The following is a 22291-nucleotide window of genomic DNA, read 5'->3' on the forward strand; positions in this document are numbered from 1 at the left end:
GTCCAAATGTCAAAATGTGTAGACTCATCTGCATCACCACTGGGTGTCTTGGGAAAGCTAAGTTTTTTTCCTAGCAGTAATTTTCAGAAAAACTGAAGGAAGAGACGTCATTGTATCATGTACCACTTGAGCTGTCAGCTTGCTGACCAGGAGCTCATTGCATCTCTTGAGATCTGGGTCAGTTGGAAAGAAAGAAAAGACATAGCTCTTAAACCTAGGATCAAGCACAGTTGTCAAAATGTAATGATCCAATTTCAAGATGTTGATAACTCTTGGATCCTGGTGAAGCGAATAAAGTACTTAATCTACAAGTCCAACATAATTAGCATAATTGCTTTGTTTCATTTCTCTTGCTGCTTTTCAAAAAGTCTAATTAGGGGAATCACTTGACTCAAGCTAACTTTCTGCACTCTCTTCACAGGTGACTACTTTGAGTGGTTTCACCACCTTGCACATCACGGAAAAGTATTCTCCACTGTGCTGGACCAAAGTTCATTCCCCCTAAATTCTATTCTTCTTGCAGCTGCTGCATTCTCCTACATGCTGTTGCAGAATCCCAAACAGCATCTCCTGCATGTCACTGTACTTTTTTTTTTAAAGTTCTGTACCACCAAGTTGATTGTGTGAGCAAAACAGGTAATGTGATGGAATTCACCCTGATGTAATGCTCTAACAATATTGGTGGGGTTATCAGAAATCACATATCCTCAGGAGAGTCCAAGCACTTGAATTTTGTGGATTGCAATGACACATTAAAATGTGAAAAAAGCTCTGACATGATATTTTGAGTTCAGGCTTTACATCACAAACACCGGCAGTTTCAATAAGCGTATGTATAATAATATTTGTTTGCTTGAAGGGGTTGAGACCCTGTATTATCCACAGCAAACTAACATTATACCCATTCCTACCCACATGGCTCAGGTTTTATTACTCCAAGCATCCCTACCCAGGGGATGGACCCCCCCCCAAAAAAAAACAACAAAATAGAGCGAGAGAGCATGCGCAGCAGCTCCATTTCGGCGACTCTGAATTTCACAGCAGCTGCGGCGCTGTCAAGAAGCATCCGCGGCAGTGCTGTATTATACTACAATACAGCACTGCCGCGGACGCTTCTTTGACAGCGCCGCGGCTGCTGTACAGTACCGTTGGTTCGCGGAGGGGAGGGGTTTCTGGAGAACCAGAAAACCCCCCCTGCGTGCGCCACTGCTACCTGTGCACTTTAAACACAATCATGTATGATGCACAGTGACCACACTTATTTTTTTATAAACTTTTTTTTTATCTTAATGTTGTATGCAAAACATACTAGATGCACACAAGCTTGAAAATACACCATAAAATAGATCACATAAACATGTACAGGCATTTTCAAACAGACAAAAAACTTAAAATAAACAGGTATTTATTTTCATTCCCACAGCTAAACCAACAGCTAGAAACCTAACCCAACAAGAAAATCAGGAGTGGCCCTTTAACAAGTTGTCCTTGCTACATATCATAAAGTGGTCCAGTGCACAAAGTGAAATTAAGATCCAAGAAAATGCATGAGAAGACAGTCTCACTGAAGCAGAACAGCCTAATAAGTTAAAGCAGTCAACCTGAAATTGATGAGCAGCCCTCAGTAATCAATAGCAGTTAATGAATGAAAGACTTATCCTGATAAACTAGTTTGTATTAAGTGTAATACACCTTAGGAAGTGTGATATAATAAAGAAGTCATGGATGTATTTTTGCTGCTGCTGTGAAATCCATCAACCAAATTAGTTATTACTTTGTAAACCTAACTGTTCAGCAGCATACATTTTCCTCTGCAAGGATCCAGGGCTGTTGGTAATTCCGAGCACAGCTGGAGTCCTTTTACCATTCAGCTGAGCAGCACTTTTTGGAGGTGACAGACTGCCCAATCTGAGAGTTAACGCCAGGAAATGCTGAGGACACTCTAATGGGAAGAAAATGGGCACAAAGGGAATTACCAGCATCTAAAATCATACATTAAAATATTGGAAAGCTGGAATTCTGTTTTATTTTATTTGCTTAAACAAATATGATAGAAAAAAGTATAAGGCAATTACAAGCAAACTGATTCAATTGTTATCTTTTACATAAAGAAGAAACATTATCTCACCAGTAGTGGTACCAGGCAGATTTTGAATATCAGATCCGGACTCCTATATTTTTTTTGCAAGCGGCTAATTAAGGCTCTTCTTTGTCCCTCCACTTCCATGAAAAACCACTTTATTATGAAATATGTTTTCAATAGTATCCAGGTACGTATCTGGAATGAAGCAAATCTCTGTAACGAAGGACCAATGTTCTAATGCTGGCCCCACAATGTCCACTCAACATTGGCATGCTTGCTGTCATAAAATGATCATATTTACACAAATGGGTCAGGTTTGTTCAGATAGAACTAAGAATCTGATAGGATTTTGGTGGATTTCAGCATTTATTGTCATCAACCGGTCAGAATGTATGAGAGAGGGAGAGCTAGTTTTTCAGTCCAATATCTGAACCACTACATCTGCACCTTCATACTCTGCCCAAACTGGTCACAGATTATAATTATTAATCTTTATTTATAAAGCGCCACATGAGGTCTGCAGCGCTGCACAGAGGAAAAACAACAGGACAGTGCATAGTATAACAGGGGATATATTCAGCACAGGCTGAAACCAGTGCCCATTGGCCTGGGCCCAACTAACAGGTATATAGCCACTGTAAGAGATGCAAAGACAATGGAAGTAGGAGGTGCACAGTGTAACTGGTTGGCAAAAAAGTTATAGGTAATGAGAATAGGAGCGAAGAGAGCCCTGCTCACTAGAGGGTCTATGTATTAAACTATGATCAGCCATTAAAACGGAGAAAACCGCAGTTTTCTCTGTAAAATGGCAAGGACAAAATGTATCAAAGGTTTTTGGCAGGAGAAATCAAAGATTTCTACTTGCATAACCCAATTACCGTTTCTTAATGCAGTCCTCATAGATTAATATGGGGACTGCGATGTTCTGAAATGCTTTGCATTTCCCAGAAAGGCAATGTTATCTCAGGATGGCGTTACCGGTCATTTTCTATGGGCTCTAGCCGATGTCTCTCCAGATCCCTCACTAGGAAGTGCTATGCATAGCACTTCCTAGGGCTGCCGGTAAATAGGAGAAACTCTTCGCACCAGAGGGGTCACATCGCTGACCTACTAATGTAGCCCAGCATGGTGCATTACAGCGGTGCTTAAATATGCATCATTGCGATTTGCAGCGATATATATTTACTGCTATTATATTGATTCTTAGACCCCTATAGCTTACAATCTAAAGAAAAAGGGGCAGACAAACGTTGACACATGGGTGTGAGCCAACATAAGGGAAGCGGAGGGCAAAAAGCATGAATGGGAGAGATGGAGGATTATTATTATTATTGTTATCGTTTATTTGTAAGGCGCCACAAGGTTTCCGCAGCGCCGTACACGGTACGAACAGTAGACTATACAGGGTAAAACAGTACAGAACAATAAACACAAAGTACCAGTACTCCAGAAACTCCAGGCAGGCAAATACAGTAGAGACGGAGCGGAAGAACAGGTATGGAGACAGGAAGGAAGGGGGGCCCTGCTCATACGAGCTTACATCCTAAGGGAGGGTAAACAAATCAGGCACAGAAGGGAGCCAGTGAAGCAAAGGGGAGAGAAAAAATGGGCCAGGGGAGAAACAGAAGAGATGAGAGGTTAGTGGATAGTTGGTAGGCCTTGAGGAACAGGTGAGTTTTAAGTGCCCGCTTGAAGGAGCACAGATTGGGTGAGAGACGGATGGAACGAGGGAGGTCGTTCCAGTGAAGGGGGCAGCGCGGGAGAAGTCTTGGATTCTGGAGTGGGAAGAGGTGATCAGAGTGGAGGAGAGGCGGCGGTCATTGGCCGAGCGCAGGGAGCGGGCGAGGATGAAAGAGGGTGAAGTATGGTGAAATGGTTAAGTGGAGGACTGGTAGGCTTTTATAAATAGGTGGGTTTTCATTAACCGTGTGAAGCTATACCGGCTAAGGAATAGTCTGAATAGTTTGATAGAATGAAGGAGATCTTTCCAGTGGTGGGGGGCAGCACAAGAGAAATCTTGGATAAGAGAGTGAGATGTGGTTACCAGTTGTTCAGCAATCAGGAACTTAACACGCATCTTCCAAAATCAGAAGCGTTTCTCCAATCCCCTTTGCCTAGTACCAAATCAGCCTAGTCCAATACTCTTATTTATGATATGCTGTTATAAGCACAGTTTATGCATTTCAAAGTCACACAGTGAAGAGTAAAAGCCCAGGCAGGTTAATAATATCACCAGTAAACATAAGGGCTTTTAAAGTCCCTCATAAACATGCATTACTCATTAAAATACCATTTATCATTGAATTATGCAATTGTGTTTATACAAGAAACTCATTCATGAATGTAAATGACAGCAGGGACCATCTAGCAATTAATAAAATAAATAATTTATTCCAGATTTTAAGCATTTTACAAGATGAAAGCTATTAACCTTGCACTTGTGAGTTATTGAAAAGTGTTTTAGCAAATCTGTATTTTACAGTCAAATATCTTTATATACCAATTCATTATATTTTAAAAAAATATTTGGCACGGTAAATAAAAGATTTAAGTAGAGATGGTCACTGACCCCCGTGTTTTGGTTTTGGTTTTGAATCTGGATTACCTTCGGGTTTTGGTTTTGGCAAAACCGCTCTTGCGTGTTTTGGTTTTGTTTGGTTTTATTTTGCAATTTTGTTAAAAAATAAAAATTTTTTTTGGCCTAAATTAACCTAATTTAGTGCTCCACCTGTTTCTTGGATAAGTAAGGTAATTGTAAAGCTAATAAATTAGAAATAATACAGTTTTACCCCAGCCTAACGAATAGGCTCTGCCTGTGGGTTATCTGCGCTACCTAGGTATTAATACCTCCCCATCTGGTGTACCATGAGAAAGACCAATGTGTATATGTTATTTCTGTTTCTCAAAGTAACGTGCATGCTATAAGATTGCTGTTTCAATTGAGTGACCCCCCCCTTTTTGTTTGTTTCCCCAAGTGTGCTTGTTACCCTTTCTTTTTTCTGTACCCCATTTAACTTTGAAAAACTCAATAAAAATCTATTGAAGTAAAGAAATAATACAGTTTAATCCCCAGTAGGCCGTCCTTAATTCTGCACACAAACCTGATTGTCTTCCTCTTCATCTTAGCCTATTGGCAATGCAGCCATCATCTTTGGGTGTATATTACACCCTACACTTATAGTTAAATATAAAAATAAATGGACAAAGGCAGTTTGGTTTCTGTCTGCATCAGCCCCCCCCCCCCTTCCACTTGTAGTTAAATAGAAAAGAAGCAGCCTGCATAGAGACTGTAGAATATAAATAGAAATGGACAAAGGCAGTTTAGTGCCAGTCTGTATCTGACCCCCTCTCCACTAGTAGTAAAATAGAAAAAAAAACAGCCGGTATAGACTGTACATTAAAAATTGAAATGGACAAAGGCAGTTTGGTGTCTGTCTGTGTATGACACCCTACCCTTATCGTGAAATTGACAAACCAGCAGCCTTTCAAGACTGTACGTGATATAGAAATGCCCCAAGTCCCTTTCCTATTTGGGGATAGATTGCACCCTACACTTATACTTATTTTTTTTTGGGTGTGTTTTTTCCCTGATTTAAAAAGACTATGTACTTTTAGATAGGCTTTACCAGATGACGTACAGGGAAGACTACCATTAGGACTGGTGCCAGCACCTGCTTGCTGATCCTGCTCATATGTGGTGGACTGCTTTGAATCCATTTTAATGAGCCCAAAGCACTTGTAGTGCAAAATATTCAATAGATTGTGCTGCTAGATAATACTTTATGCAGCCAGAAAAATTATTGTTTCACACTGGGAAATATGAGACACCCCAAAGCACTTGTAGTGCAAAATATTCAATAGATAGTGCTACTAGATATGACTTTTTGCAGCCAGAAAAATTATTGTTGCACACTGGGGAATATGAGACACCCCAAAGCACTTGTAGTGCAAAATATTCAATAGATAGTGCTGCTAAATATGACTTTTTGCAGCCAGAAAAATTATTGTTGCACACTGGGGAATATGAGACACCCCAAAGCACTTGTAGTGCAAAATATTCCAAAAAATATCTCCTCTATCCTCCTCTCTTCCTGCTCTAACAAGTGCTAGAAGAATTGCTAGCAGAATTTCAATAATAATAGAAAGAATAAGGTATACAATAATTGCTCTGTCCCTGCTCTAATACAGCCTGTGACCTAACCCTGCTCTCTCTCCCTCTGTCATATGGCGATGGATTGCTGTGGAGGTGGGTATTTATGCATTTCAAATATCGTGAGAACCGAGCTCTGAGATCTGACTACGTCACGATCACATTTTGCCTCGATTTCGAATCCGAATGGGCGGGAGCGTACCGCTCGGTACTCGGATAGGTGAAGTTCGGGTGGGTTCGGTTCTCGGGGAACCAAGCCCGCCCATCTCTAGATTTAAGTCTTTTTAACCAATGTGCCCCTCCCACTGCCAAACTTCTAGTACCTCCACTTTCCTGTTCCCAGTAATTGAGGGTTCTATATATTAAAATTTGGTGATAGGGATGACCTATCACCATAAGTTATTATTGAAATCTTGCTGAGGCAACAGATGAAATACTTCCCAGAGTGGTAAGACTTAACTTACTGCTATGGAGGGCCAATCTTCGGGGATATGTGCAGTCTGTTTGAACCGATTCACCAGAACCGATACCTAATTTTAAGGACAGTTCGGCAAACCGGTGGCTCCATACTGAGTCCACCCTCTTCGTTGGTAGGGGGAGCAGGGTCCTCCTCCTCCCTGCTCCGTCCGCACTGAATGTCGGGTGTGATGATGTCACATCATCACGCCCGACATTCAGTGAGGAGCAGCGCAGAGAGGATTCTGCAAGCAAGAAGCAAGAAGACAAGAAGACAAGAAAAGAGAAGAAAGAAGCCGAGAGAAAAGGTAAGTGAAGGAACGGAAGCAAGGTGGACCAAAAGCAGCATGGCAGAGTGTGAAGAGGGCCAAAAGCAGCATGGTAAAGTGTGAAGGGTGAGCAAAAGCAGCATAGTACAGTGTGAAGGGGGGTAAAAGCAGCATGGCACAAAACTCTTTCATATATCATAATCTAGTTTTGTGTACCTCTTTTATTGTTCTTATTTGAGTAATAAATGCATGAAATATTAAACTACCTTTAGGTATATCTTTTTGTATACTTAAAACGGTCATTAGAGCAGAGACACAGTTCTTAAATTTTTTTTGAATCCTACCACTGGATAAGTGCAATGCGTGATCCAGCTAGCAGGCTTGCGCTTTCAGTACTTGAAAAAAAAAAGTTACACTCCTTGTTAAAGCACAGGGAAGCTTTTGCTGGTAAGACCCGGCAAACGTTTATTGCAGACGGGCGCTACCACCAACTACAGCATTGCTACAGCTATCGGTAACCCCTTCGTGGGCAGGATGGTGGCTAAGTGGTTAGCATTTCTGCCTTACAGCACTGAGGTCAGGAGTTCAATTCCCGACCATGGCCTTATCTGTGAGGAGTTTGTATGTTCTCCCTGTGTTTGCGTGGGTTTCCTCTGGGTGCTGCAGATCCACAAAACATACTGGTAGGTTAATTTGCTGCTAACAAATTGACCCTAGTCTGTGTGTGTGAGTGTGTTAGGGAATTTAGACTGTAAGCCCCAATGGGGCAGGGACTGATGTGAGCGCTGCCTCTGTACAGCGCTGCGGAATTAGTGGCGCTATATAAATAAATGGTGATGATGATAATGATGGTGTATCTCTTCCAAAAATAAATAGAGCTGATATTTGTTTATCTTGAAAAAGTAGCATTATGGGGGAACCCGTGGTGCACTGCCTTTCCTATTGGCAGTGGTGACATAACATATGAGAAACGGCAGCTTACATAAATGAGATAAAGCACATTAGAACAGCTGCAGATATAAACTGCTGGAGATAATTCACACTACAATTTATGTACCAGTGTATTTTCTTACCTGCCATCATTTTCTGAGCTTCGTATGGCTCCATATAGCCATCGTTCTCAGTCACTATCTCTGCTGTAGTCTGACTGCCTGGACCCTGTTTAGCATCAAATGGGTCTGCATAGTCTTCAACGATGATTACCTAGATGGAAATAAAACAGGTAGACATGCTAAATTTACATATTGGCACACAAATTAACCTTTTTATCTCTGAAATATGTACTTTCTTATTGAGATAATATAATTAAAGCTCCCATAACCGTGTACTAAATATTGGGCCTTAAAATAAAGTAGAGCAGTTATAACATATGCCAATTTATGAGGTTAATTTGGGTGCACCAGGAGTCTGAATTATGACGCAACTAGCGCCTGTAACTGCAACTGCCTAAAACCAGGAACTAGTACAGTCATGAATTCCCACTAACAGCTACAATATTTAATCTACTACTTTACTGGTCAAGCTTTCCCAACACCATTTAGATTGCAAGCTTGTTTGGGCTTGTCACTTTACACAGTAGAAGTCAGGATAGACAGAGTGCTGACAGGAAATATCAGTAGCAAAGAGACATGTATGGTTTATTATTCTGTCCCTGTCTCACATACCAACAGTTATTGTATCAAGTATCAACATCCCCTCAGTGCACAGCGCAGTGTAGCAAGTTGGCACATTATAAAAGATGATCGTGGTAGTATTTTTATTGCTATTACTACTATTACTACTACTAATAATAATAATAATAATAATAATAATAAAAGGAAAATAACTGTGAATTAAAGATTTCACATGGAAATAGAGGCCCGCAACGCAAAAACTGGGACACATGGGAATTCAACATGTAACTAAAGCATGTAAATCCTTTTAAGGCTGGCAGAGTGGTGAGTGCATCAGTCAGCCTATGTTGGGGTAAATTATATTCACTACAGCTACCTAACAACTAGAAACAATTCACAAAATTTGATTTTAACGGCAGAACGGTCCATTTCGCAGAGGTGCAAAGTTCTGATGACACAATCTACGAGTTCTGGTTCGCATTTTGCAGAGTGTCAGTCCGCACTATTTCGTAGATTTACATTGCATCAAATGAACAGAACTAGAACAATGGTTAGAACTGGGAACAGTTAAAGCTAAATTCCACTGGTGGAACAGGCAACGTTTTGCAGCCAAATGTTAAACGAGAGGAATATTTTGTGGAAGAGTTTTTAAAATTTTGCTCATCTATATACACCACATTCCCGATTTGAAAATTGAGATGTGATCCACCAAACACCACCCAATCTGCTCATGACATACCTTTATCTCTAAAATAATAAATGCTGCTTGAAAAGCTGTAGATGTTGGGGACATGCTACAGCCATTCCTTAAGGAAGGAAGTTAGAGAAAGTTGTGATTGAATGTTGGGGATGTTTACAAGCTTTCAAGATAACTTGGATCTGTCAAATTTACAGTAATCTAAATCTAGCCATTAACTAACTAAAAATACTTCAAGCGCCATTTGCTACATAGTATAATTGCCATTTAAGAAAAATGGTTGTACTGCTGCCACAAAGAGAAAAGTGAAAAATGCACAATAATGAAATCAATTTAAAATCACACTTGTGTGTTTATTTTTACTCAATTTACATTCTGCTTTAACAATGTTCTTTATACTTGTTTTTAAATGTAATTTTATTTTATTTTAAGCATGCACACTATTGAAGATTATATATTTTCAATAAAATTGTATTTATATATACACTTTAGGTTACAAAAATATTGCAGGTATGCTTGTTATAATGTTTGCAGATTCCTTACATATTCAAATTATATGAATTATACTCTTCATTCAAAACATAAAGAAGATGCTAGAAAATCATTTGAAAATATTGATTATATGTATTCAAAAAAACAAAAGGGAAACCAGATCACAGAGATTACATTGAGTGAGAATTAGAGAATAATAAAATTATTGATTCCACTTAAATGGTCTCTTTAAAGAGGAAAAATAAAACTTAATCCCAGTGGGATCCATTCAAATGTGTAAATATGATACAAAGATAATATATACAGACTTCCTCTCCTTTTTACAATTTCAGCTTTTGCTGACAGGAGAGTGTAATGAAGACTTCTCAATAAAGCAGGGATGGGCACTCTAATCTTCAAAAGGGCAGCACTTTACCCTTAATCTCAGTAATAAGTTAAAATAATATATTTAAATCAAAGACAGACACTTAATATTAAATAACACATCGGCAGGCTTTTTAAACAAGTGTTACATGTTATAAAAAACTAATCTGACAATAAAGCCGGAAGGAGTTGCTGGGGGCAGCAGAGGAAGGCTCAGAGGGCAGCATCAGACCTAGGGCCACCTATTGCCCACTATTGCCCAACATGCTCAGAAAACTTATACACTGCAGTAACATTGATAATGCATCTACAAAACCTAGTAAATGCTCTCGGATACCAAGGGTACTATCTACCAAGCTGTGATGAGCCAAAAATCTGGAGAGAAAACAACTGTTTCTTCCAGGGCTTGTCAATGATCCCTGGCTTGATAAGCTCAAGTGGTATGCATTCTGTATCTCTGCGGTGTGCTGCGATATAAAAAGAAGCTCAGTGGGCAGCTGTAAGGATCAATGTTAAATAGGCTCCCAGGGCTCCAAAAAATAAACGTGAGCGAATAGGCCTACATCTATTTCAATGTTCTCTGCAGCCTTCACAAGCATTAACAGTAAAATATAATAAAGTTCTGTAGGTGTGTGCATTTAGAGCCCATGAAAGCACTATAGTACACAATGCTGCAGCACAGCTTTGATATGCATTAATAAAACACGTCTTAGAGCAACCCTCAAGCAAGATCAAAATTACCTGCACTTCAACAAGTATGTAAGTAGCCTAAGGGGTCTATTTATAAAATGTTGATAAAGCAAAACTTAGCGTTGTCTTTTTAAGCAAAAATTATCTCAGTATGACGTTACACACCCTTCAGTTCCATTTCAGATGAAGAACATATCTCTGCGCATGCACAATAGGAGGCTATAATGCCACAGCCCTACATTGCAGATGAGAGACAAACCCACAGGATTATAGAGGAGGGGTTGTCTGGGATCACCCAACAGGACATTTATGTCGGGACACAGAATGTTAGTTGCCACCAATTCCGGTCAACCATAATAAAAAGACCCCTAAGTGAGCAGTATTATCCTGTACATAGAAACAGAAAAGAAGCTACTATAAACAAACAAACGTATTTTTCCCACTGCTTTAGTAAAAGGTGTGTGTATATAAACAAGGGGATATCAGGGTAGTTCAGTTATTAAGTTGGGAATACAGGCAGACATTCAAAAAATATGGTAGCCTGCAATGTGCAACTTCTGAACAACTTTCTGGTTAGACAGAGCTGTTATGATATGCAAAATAATGCAAGATTGTATAGAAAACCCTCACAATAGAGCTGCAGTGTGACCATGTGGACAGGCCTTACTAGAAAGTAGAAAATCCTTATTTATAAAGCCTTAAATAAAGTCAGACAATGATTCTATTTGGCAGGTAGTGCTCAAAAACACTACTACTCATAACAGCCAAGATATTTAAAAACAAAAAAACTTCTTAAAATAATGCATCAACAAAGCTAACTATATGCACTGAAGAAGCCAGCAGTCATCACCAGGGTATCAACAAGTATGCATGTGTTTATCTTTACATAGTATAAAGTCAGGATGGGTAATGTGGTTACTGGTAAATATCAGTAGCAAAGGGACATATCTAGCTCATCATTATATTCCTGTCTCACACAGAGATACCCAGTTTCACATCTCCTTTGAGAAAGCAGGTTAAATGAAAAACAAACTGTGACACAATGAACTATAGTACATTTCACACAAATACATTCCCTGACAATCTAACTGGCTTCTATTGCCTTTTGTTATTTAGCAAAATTGTTTTATGCAGCGGTGAGCAATGATAGCACACAATCCTAATTGATCATAACCCTGGCATAGAGAGCAGAATGAAGGGATGGTGACACAAAGCCACTGTCATTCTTCAATGAACTCAGAGCAGCAGAGAAATAATAATAAATAGATTCAACACTCAGCAATCACAGACCTGTAATTAACTTTAAATGTCAAGCTGTTCCACCAAAATCATCTTTCATGGACTCACATGACAAATGCTTAATAGAACGGGAAAATTAGATATGGAGAGCGGTTTGTTAGAGAATGAAATCCTCATATGACAAAAATGTATTCCAATGTAAATTTGTTTAATATGTGTATGAGTGTTTCTAGTCAATAACTATACAATCACAGACAGCAATGGATATTTTTTTTATTTTGTAGGGTTAGGGGGAAGCCGTAATATGAAAACTAAATAAACACTTTGATGGGGCAGAAGCACTTAATTTGTTAATATACTGTATTTACTTTGTAGAGACGATTGTCACTCCTTATGTTGGTGGATGATCAAAATTTAGCAGCCCAACAATAACATTTGTGAATGGTTTCAGAGATCTTATCTGGTAGTTTGAGAACACACAGCACTATCATCATCATCATCATCAATTTATATAGCGCCACTAATTCCGCAGCGCGGAACTCATTCACATCAGTCCCTGCCCCATTGAAGCTTACAGTCTAAATTCCCTAATGTAGACATACACTCACACACAGACAGACAGACAGAGAGGGAGACTAGGGTCAATTTTGATAGCAGCCAATTAATCTACCAGTATGTTTTTGGAGTGTGGGAGGAAACTGGAGCACCTGGAGGAAACCCATGCAAACACAAGGAGAACATACAAACTCCACACAGATAAGGCCATGGTCGGGAATCAAACTCATGACCCCAGTGCTGTGAGGCAGAAGTGCTAACCACTAGGCCACTGTGCTGCCCATATATACCGGTCCAATCAGAATGTTCAGTCTGTCAGATCTTAATGATCAAACTGTTAAGCTTGTAGGTACCATTAACATAACATTAGCAATAAACAAAGAAGTCACAGAAGTAAATCTATTGCCTCCTCCACTGTAAAAAAAACTAGCTCTGCAAAGACATGTCCTTAGAAACGTGGACAGTTCCAAACAGAAGGATAACATTTTTTAAAAAAACAAACAAAAAAAAACAACAACATTTAATGCTAGTCTAAAAAGAGTCATAATAGACAATAAAACCTGCTAAAGCACAAAAAGAAGACATTGCACAGTCCATTATAAAGGGTGACAATACTTTATTGAAATAGAAAAATAAATAAAAGGGAGGACGTATAAGGCTACAAAAAATGAATGTGTGGGTATATTAAACGAGACAAAGAAATTGCAGACTGTGTAAATGTATATTTTTGCTCTATAGTATTTACTTTGAAATATATAAAGGATTCACCAACATTATATAGGAAAGATATACTTGATGTTACGTGAACTCTCAAAATTAAAAATAGACAAACCAGGTGGTATGCATTCAAGGGCATTCAAGAACCAATTAGTGCCTGCAGTACCATGAACCAAACTCTTTGAACAAATCATGCTAGGAGACTGGAGAAATGGCAAATGTAGTTACATTGGCAGTAGGCACGACTATGGTAACTACAGACCTGTGAGTCTAATATCAACAGCAGGGAAATTAATGGAATCAGTTTATAAAAAAAACATGAAAAGGAATTGCTGACTATTTGGAGTCAAACAAATGACAAGACGCAAGGCAGCATGGATTTACTGCTGTGAGATCATGTCAATCTAGTGGATGTTTCTTACACTTACCTAAACTGATCGATCAGGATGGACGAGTGGATATGGCTTATTTAGAATTTAACAAACATTTGAAACAGTAGCCACAATAAATTATTTCAGAGAGGGAAAATCCATGAATTTGATTAAAAATAGCGGAATGGATAAAAGTTCAGCTAAAGGACACGAGACAAAGGAGTAAGCTCAGAGCAAGGGCTGCTAATAAGTGGACTACATCAAGGATCAGACCTGGGTCCTATTTTATTTAATGTATTAATTAGCTATGTTCCTTGTGGTGTACAAGGGAAAGTATGTCTTTTTTGCAGATGACACAATGATTTATAACTTGATGGATAGATTGCAAATGGTTTATAAAAAAAAACATACCTTCCCTTCTCTTGACCAGTGTAGGATCTTAAAACATAAACAGCAATATGTAAAATAATGCAAGTTTAACAAAAAAAATCTGGAAGCAGACTATAGAATGAATGGTAATGTCATGTCATCATCAACAGATAAAAAGGGACCTTGGAGTTCTATTGTTAGATTATATGAAGGTAAGCAAGGAATATAGCCAAGCAGTGGGAAAAGTCAGTAGAATACTTGGTTGTATAAGAGGTACATTTTGCAGGAAGAGGGGAGAATACCCTATAGGTCACTGGTAAGACTGTGTACAGTTCTCTAAGCCAATGACTTTAACAAACTATAACACCTTCAGAGAAGGATTACTAAAACAGTTCTGTGCTACATAACTAAACTGATGGGGAAAGACTTTAACATCTGAGAATGTACAGAGAATGGACAGATGATTGAAAAACTAAAGGTTTCAGATGTATTAATAGAATTCAGCGTTTTGGAGAAACATTACTATTTGTAAGACTTTGGTGTTTCTTTTTTCTGATATTTGTAAACACAACTCAAATCAACATTAGAAAAACACCACAAAACAAAATTAGTACAAAAAATAAACTCACACAGAGGTTCAGAGCTGGGAGCTGCCACCCTGCCCAGAGTTGGCACATATTGCATAAAGCTCCTTTGGCACTCTATGGCGCCAGGGCCATCTTAGCAATGTTATGGGCCCCAGGGCAAAGCAGTGCACGGGCCCCCCTACTAACCAAAATTCAGATTCCCAGCTATAACTACAGAAGAGAAAAACATAACAGAAATATATATCTACTATATAAAAGCCTAGTGGCGTGTGTCTGTGTGTGGAAAAAAAAAAAACAAGCTGCAGCGCCACCTGCTGGGCAGAGTTATACACTGACCTACTAAATTCTTAGTGTGTGTGTGTGTGTGTGTGTGTGTGTGTGGGAAAAAAAACCTCAGAAAGGGCTGAAATTTGGTATACTAAGATGTTTTTAATTTGTTAATTTAATTTGCTAATTGTTAAAAGTGTTTATAAAGATTTTAAAAATATATATATATATTTCATGAAGGAAAAGTGACAGTTGGGAGTGTTTGGTGGTTGCCGGGGGTGACAGTGGGGAGTGGTTGGTGGTTGCCGGGGGTGACAGTGGGGAGTGGTTGGTGGTTGCCGGGGGTGACAGTGGGGAGTGGTTGGTGGTTGCCGGGGGTGACAGTGGGGAGTGGTTGGTGGTTGCCGGGGGTGACAGAGCGAGAGGAGTGTGATACTCAGGACCGCTGAGAGAGATCCCTGTGTCTGGATAGACATCTGGATAGATGTGGCGATAAAGATGAAGGATGAGGTGATAGAGAAAAATGATTAGGTGGTGACATGTGGACAAAACCACGTTAAAAAGGGCGCTTACGTCGAGAAGTAACGCTCTTCCCCTGAGGAGCACGGTGGCTAAGTGGTTAGCACTTCTGCCTCACAGCGCTGGGGTCATGAGTTCAATTCCCATCCATGGCCTTATCTGTGGTTTGTTTGTATGTTCTCCCAGTGTTTGCATGGGTTTCCTCCGGGTGCTCCAGTTTCCTCCCACACTCCACAAAACATACTAGTAGGTTAATTGGCTGCTATCAAAATTGACCCTAGTCTCTCCCTTGCTGTCTGTCTGTCTCCCTCTCTGTCTGTGTGTGAGTGTGTGTGTGTGTTAGGGAATTTAGACTGTAAGCTCCATTGGGGCAGGGACTGATGTGAGTGAGTTCTCTGTACAGCGCTGCAAAATCAGTGGCGCTATATAAATAAATGGTGATGATGATGAGGATGATGATGGAGGCCTGGCCTAGCCCCAAATGCATGACAAGAACCTTAAGTAGCTTGATTTGACAAGAATGCATGAGTATCATGCACGGGTTAACATATATATATATATATATATATATATATATATATATTTATATATATATATATATATATATATATATATCTATCTATATCCTAGTTCATGTTTCTTTAAATCCTCCATATAGTTGAGGTCGGCGCAACACACTAAGAACTAGGATAGCCCGAATGAACAACACAACTATGGGGTTAACCCCATCCCTCACAAAACCATGCAAACTAAATTATAATTGGTGCTCAAAAAGGGCGACAGTGGCAAAATGAGTGACAAACAAACAGTCCTGTCCTAATATTGTGGTGAAAAGTCCTCTATGCATCCATGGTACGGTTAATACTGATAATAATGTGTCTGACCATATTTTCTACACAACCTTCTGGTGATGATGATTCGGTCCTCTGGATCAGTACAGTTAGATGACCTAATTACCTCATGGAGAAGATCATATGCATGGTCGATTCCTATCCCTGGTGGTACTGCAGCCTCCCGGCCGTTCAATCACTGGTGTCTCACTCTTGGTTCACACTCCTCAGCTGACCTTCCTGTATACACAAGTCAGTTGATCCCGTGCTCACGTCTCATTGGTGGCTGCAGTAAATGTCAAAGGCGAGGAAGCAGGATCGCCACGAGATCGCAAAAAGGTACGTTGTTTTTTCAGGATTATTTTTTTCCAATTACAAGCCCTGCCTATGGGGCCCCCTTGCCCAAGGGCCCCCCGGGCACTTGCCCATCGTGCCCAATGGAAAAGACGGCCCTGTATGGCGCATGTGCGGAAGTGGCTTCTTTACACATATTGCCCTTCCCCATATCCACACACTTGTTCAGATACCTGCTCTGTTATCCAGTTATTAGGGTAGCATGTCTCCCGCGGATGAGCTAGTGGGGCATCCCGATAAGTGCAGCATTTGGCCTACACACAATAAGATGCCAGACTAGGTGGACCTGTAGGTTCTATTCTGCATCGCATCCTATAGTTTTCTGTTTGTCAGGCAGCTCAAACTCTAAACTTAAAGAATAAATACAGGCAAAGCCGGATTTACACCTCATGGGGCCCTAGGCAAGATATCGGTTTGGGTCCTCCCCCTTCACACACACAGTGGCCCCTCGCACACACATAATACACGCACGCAGTGGCCACACACACACACACACACACACACACACATAATACACGCACGCAGTGGCCCCTCACACACACATAATACACGCATGCAGTGGCCCTTCACACACACATAATACATGCACACAGTGGCCCCACACACACACACATACACATAATACACGCACAAAGTGGCCACACACACACACACACACACACAATACACACACACAGTGGCCCCACACACACACACACACACACACACACACACACACAGTGGCCCCTCACACACACACAATACACACAGACAGGGCCTGATTAAGGGTTGTGGCCGCCCTAGGCTAATACGGGTGCAGCGCCCCCCCCCCCCCCCCCCCGAATATATAAGTGTATAGGAACACTCCTGAATATGAATGTTCAGGTGTATTCTCCAGCATTCAAATTTAGACAGATTGTGCCATTGTCTCTTACCTGTTCTTGCTCTTCTCTCTTGCAATTTTGTTATCCTCTCGCTGGCTTCTGGAAAGTTGGTGTCCTGTTTTGAAAATGCAAAAATTTATTATAATGCAAAATGTTAAAAAACCCTGAATGATTAGGCCCTTTAGTTAAAACAAAACACTCCATTATGGCCAGCTAGAAGTACCTCATTGTACAGGCATATATAAGCAATATCTAAATATTTGTGGTCAATCAAATACAAACCTCTACCAGCCCCATCTCACTAATATATAGTATTTCTAGTGATTGCTGAGACCACAGAGAGCATCCATGTGACCACCACACAATCATGAGATTATGCCCTCCAAAGCTGCTCTATTTTTTAAATAACCACTGCAGCCAATTTCCTTAACCACTCCCCCCCGCAGCCATTTTCCTTAGCCCCTGCTGCAGCCATTTTCTTTAACCCCCCCCTACAGCCATTTTCCTTACCTCCCACCCTGCATCCATCCCCCCTGCAGCTATTTTCCTTACCTCCACTCTGTAGCTATCCCCCCGTCACATCAAAACTCCCCCAGTCACATATATCAGCCCCCCTCCTCTGCCCTCCTTCACACATATCAACCTCTCTCCCTCCCTATAGATTTTCATGGCAGCCCCCCCCTCCAACTCTATAGATATGCATGACAGTACCCCCCTCTCCCTCCCTATAGATATGCAGGGCAGTGCCCCCCTCTCCCTCCCTATAGATATGCAGGGCAGTGCCCCCCCCTCCTTATAGATATGCAGGGCAGTGCCCCCCCTCCCTATAGATATGCAGGGCAGTTTCCCCCCCCTCCCTATAGATATGCAGGGCAGTTTCCCCCCCCTCCCTATAGATATGCAGGGCAGTTTCCCCCCCTCCCTATAGATATGCAGGGCAGTTTCCCCCCCTCCCTATAGATAAGCAGGGCAGTTTCCCCCCCTCTCCCTATAGATATGCAGGGCAGTTTCCCCCCCCCCCTCCCTATAGATATGCAGGGCAGTCCCCCCCCCCCTCCCTATAGAAATGCAGGGCAGTTTCTCCCCCCTTCCTATAGATATGCAGGGCCGTTCCCCCCCTCCCTATAGATATGCAGGGCCGTTCCCCCCCTCCCTATAGATATGCAGGGCAGTTCCCCCCCCCCTATAGATATGCAGGGCAGTTCCCCCCTCCCTATAGATATGCAGGGCAGTTCCCCCCCTCCCTTTAGAAATGCAGGGCAGTTCCCCCCCTCCCTTTAGAAATGCAGGGCAGTTCCCCCCCTCCCTATAGATATGCAGGGCAGTTCCCCCCCCTATAGATATGCAGGGCAGTTCCCCCCCTCCCTATAGATATGCAGGGCAGTTCCCCCCCTCCCTATAGATATGCAGGGCAGTTCCCCCCCTCCCTATAGATATGCAGGGCAGTTCCCCCCCTCCCTATAGATATGCAGGGCAGTTCCCCCCCTACTTATAGATATGCAGGGCAGTTCCCCCCCCCTCCCTATAGATATGCAGGGCAGTTCCCTTCCTCCCTATAGATATGCAGGGCAGTTCACCCCCTCCCTATAGATATGCAGGGCAGTTCCCCCCCTCCCTATAGATATGCAGGGCAGTCCCCCCCCCCCTCCCTATAGATATGCAGGGCAGTCCCCCCCCCCCTCCCTATAGATATGCAGGGCAGTCCCCCCCCTCCCTATAGATATGCAGGGCAGTTTCCCCCCTTCACTTACCTGTAGTTGTGCCAGCGTCGCTCATCATCATCATTTATATAGCACCAGCAAATTCCGTAGCGCTCCTCGCTCCTCAGATCAGCAGACAGGAAGTGAAGTTGTCCTGCTTCCTGTCTGCTGCACAGCAACAGGCAGCCTAGCGATTGGCTGCCTGTTACCACTGACCACCAATACTTTTGTTCGTGGAGCACCAGACTCTCCCCCATGAGTCACGGGGGGGCGGGGGGTGCCGCAAGTCGGGGGAGGGGCCGAATTTTATTTATTTTGTTTAAAATTGCTTCTGTCCCCCCCAGCTGGGCCCCGCAAGAGCCGCTAGGCCCTAGGCAGTTGCCTAGGTTGCCTAGCGGTAAATCCAGCCCTGAATACAGGTATGCAATATCTGAAACCCGTTATGCAGTAAGGGAAAAAAATATGTGGCTGCATTTTACTATCAGTCCTTCTTGTTGAAATGTATCAATAAAATATCAGCTGGCAGTTGAGTGATACCAGCATGGAGTGGTAAGAGTTTACTTCACACTTCGTCAGTCCAGTCTGTGGGGAGATATGCACATTCATGACCTGGGTAGATGGTTCACATATGTGCAGTGTAACTGAAAGCAGAGACATTGGCTGTCCATTCCATTTAGTATTAAAGAAAAAAGAAAAAAAAAAAGAAGTAATTTAAAAAAATTAAAAAATTTTTTTTAAAAAAATAATAATAATAATAATAATAATAATAATAATAATAATAAATATATATATATATATATATATATATATATATATATATATATATATATATATATATATATATATATTGCATTGAAAAAATGCTTCATTCAGAGAAGATGACATGTTTTAATTCATCTTTTCCAGTTATTGTCATCCTAAGTTGGTGATACCAGAACAAGGATTGTGGAAGTACTTTTACGGACGCAATTTTTCTTAAAAGTATAGGGAATGAGGAATGGGGAAGCTCATCGCTGTTGAAACCTGGCAGTGCTATTGCCAGTAGTGTCCCCTTGATATATAGGGCAAAGTCCTATGGCTGGCTAAAACACCCGTTATCACTGGCCATAGGGCTTTTTACTCTATGATAAATATGCTCCATAATCACTGACTGCTTTATCCTACAGTTACCATGAGTAGCTCTGCTTAGCTATTTAAAGATTGCGAAGGGGAATGCCGGAGGCAGAATGGGGGCAATTGTGGTTGATTTTTAATGTGAATTAATATATTTTAGGAATGGTACTCTAAGTTATGGAAAAACCCTCTTATCCGGACTTCCCAAGCATTCCAGATAATAGATTGCATATCTGCATACTCATATAACGGCAACATAAAAAAAAAGTCTTAGCATTTAATTGTAGGTATGGTAATAGAAGGAGAGAATTTGTTCTTGAGCTGCTGCTGCACATTCAGACAGCTACAAAGAACATTCATTTGTGACAGATAAGAAACAAAAAAGCCTGTCACTTCTCCGGCAGACAGATCAGCATTCAAAGAATCAAAATTGGCAGCACTAAAATGACATTTTAATAAAGGTCTATGATTCTGTTGAAGTCTATTAAACCTTTAAATGCTAAAAAAAAAAAAAAAAAAAAAAAAAAAGGGAAAAAAGCAAATCTTCCTAAACGTCAGCGAGTTGACATGTTTGCCCTGGGGATGGGAAGAAAATAAAGCCTATTGATTTAATTGTGCCACTGTTTTCTCTTTAAAAAGGAGACTGAATTTTGAATATTCATAAAAAAAAATACCGTGCACTGCTGCTAACTGAGAATATTAGAATTTCTCTAATCAAAATACAAAAAAACAAAAAACAAAACTGTGAATCAATGAGGATTATAACATTATTATATTCTTCCAAAATACAATTAAAGAAACTAAAATAAGCACCCCAATTCGTATCTAGAGATGCATATCAAACAACAACTAATTATTTTACATAACTAGTGAAAAGTCATAATAGGCAATAAGATCTAAAATGTGTTCGATTTGTGAGTAATCCCAACCCACTGAAAATCGCTACCTGCGACAATCCATGTCACATAAACATGAAATGTATGGCTGTCACAAATAGTAGTCTGTTTTTCAAATAAAGATAGAAATCCTTAATGTCAATATGAATCAAAGTTCTTGCTATTAACTTAGAATTCTCTTTTAAAAACTTGGAGTGTGCTGTAGGAAAATCACTCATATTGCCACAATGTATCTCTAAGTGAATAGAGAATAATGTAAATGTAACATGTTAATTTCAGATTCATGGAGTTCCCAGATTAAAACAAATGGTTAGCAACAATGTCCACCCTTAAGCGGTCAGGTATTGTAGCCTACTAGCAACAGGTTGCAGCGATGTCCAACTTTAGCTTCTGTATGATTTTAAAACATATGCATCAAATGCTGGTATGGCTTTATCTGTGGCCAGGTCACGGGTCTCCCAGGATGAAACAGATGGTCATCAACCAGTCACGGCAAAATAGTCTCTTATAATGTGGTTACACTCGAACAGCTCAGATTCCCGGAATGAATTAGCAACAAATAACTGCAGTGTATAGTGAAACTTTGAGGCACACTTGTCGGTGAGCCCAGTAGTCGAAGTGGACATTTAGAAATGGCTGTATGGAAAATGTAATTGGAATGTAAGTAATGAAATTCGATTTTGACAATGCAGGCAGCAGGAGAAATGGTGGCATTGCATACCACTGTACACCCCCACTTCGACCACTGTTCGTGAAGCTGTTAATATTGTGTACCAGCCCAATGTAGCAGTATAGCGATTTTCCAGTGTTGATGAAGGAACATGTATGTCATGAATGCCCATTCTGTCCCAGATACAGCAATTTGAACAGCTGGCCGTGACTGGTGTTACCTTAGTTAATTAACAATGAATACACATTTTCTGCCACCACACAGGATTTATTATGGTGTCCTTACGTTCACCAGAACCACTTATTAATGTTTCACACTTAAATCACATACATATGTAGCATGAGCCTACCTGGGCTTCGTAACTTCACAAAGAATTACGGATAGTAAGATGGATTAAATATGTTTAATCTGAAAAATGTTTCCAAGGC

At 40.7% G+C, this 22291-nt stretch overlaps 1 protein-coding gene across 3 annotated transcripts in view; it reads right to left on the bottom strand.

The window, feature by feature from the left end:
* SHF (Src homology 2 domain containing F) overlaps nucleotides 1–22291 on the bottom strand; it is a 234886-nt gene that overhangs the window by 156574 nt on the left and 56021 nt on the right. For all 3 annotated transcript variants that reach the window (XM_075208129.1, XM_075208128.1, XM_075208127.1), the window contains exon 2: nucleotides 8032–8161. In XM_075208129.1, the coding sequence (XP_075064230.1) occupies nucleotides 8032–8161 (130 nt within the window). The remainder of the gene's footprint in view (nucleotides 1–8031; nucleotides 8162–22291) is intronic.

This window comes from Mixophyes fleayi, chromosome 4, assembly GCF_038048845.1.
Source record: "Mixophyes fleayi isolate aMixFle1 chromosome 4, aMixFle1.hap1, whole genome shotgun sequence".
NCBI lineage: Eukaryota > Metazoa > Chordata > Amphibia > Anura > Limnodynastidae > Mixophyes > Mixophyes fleayi.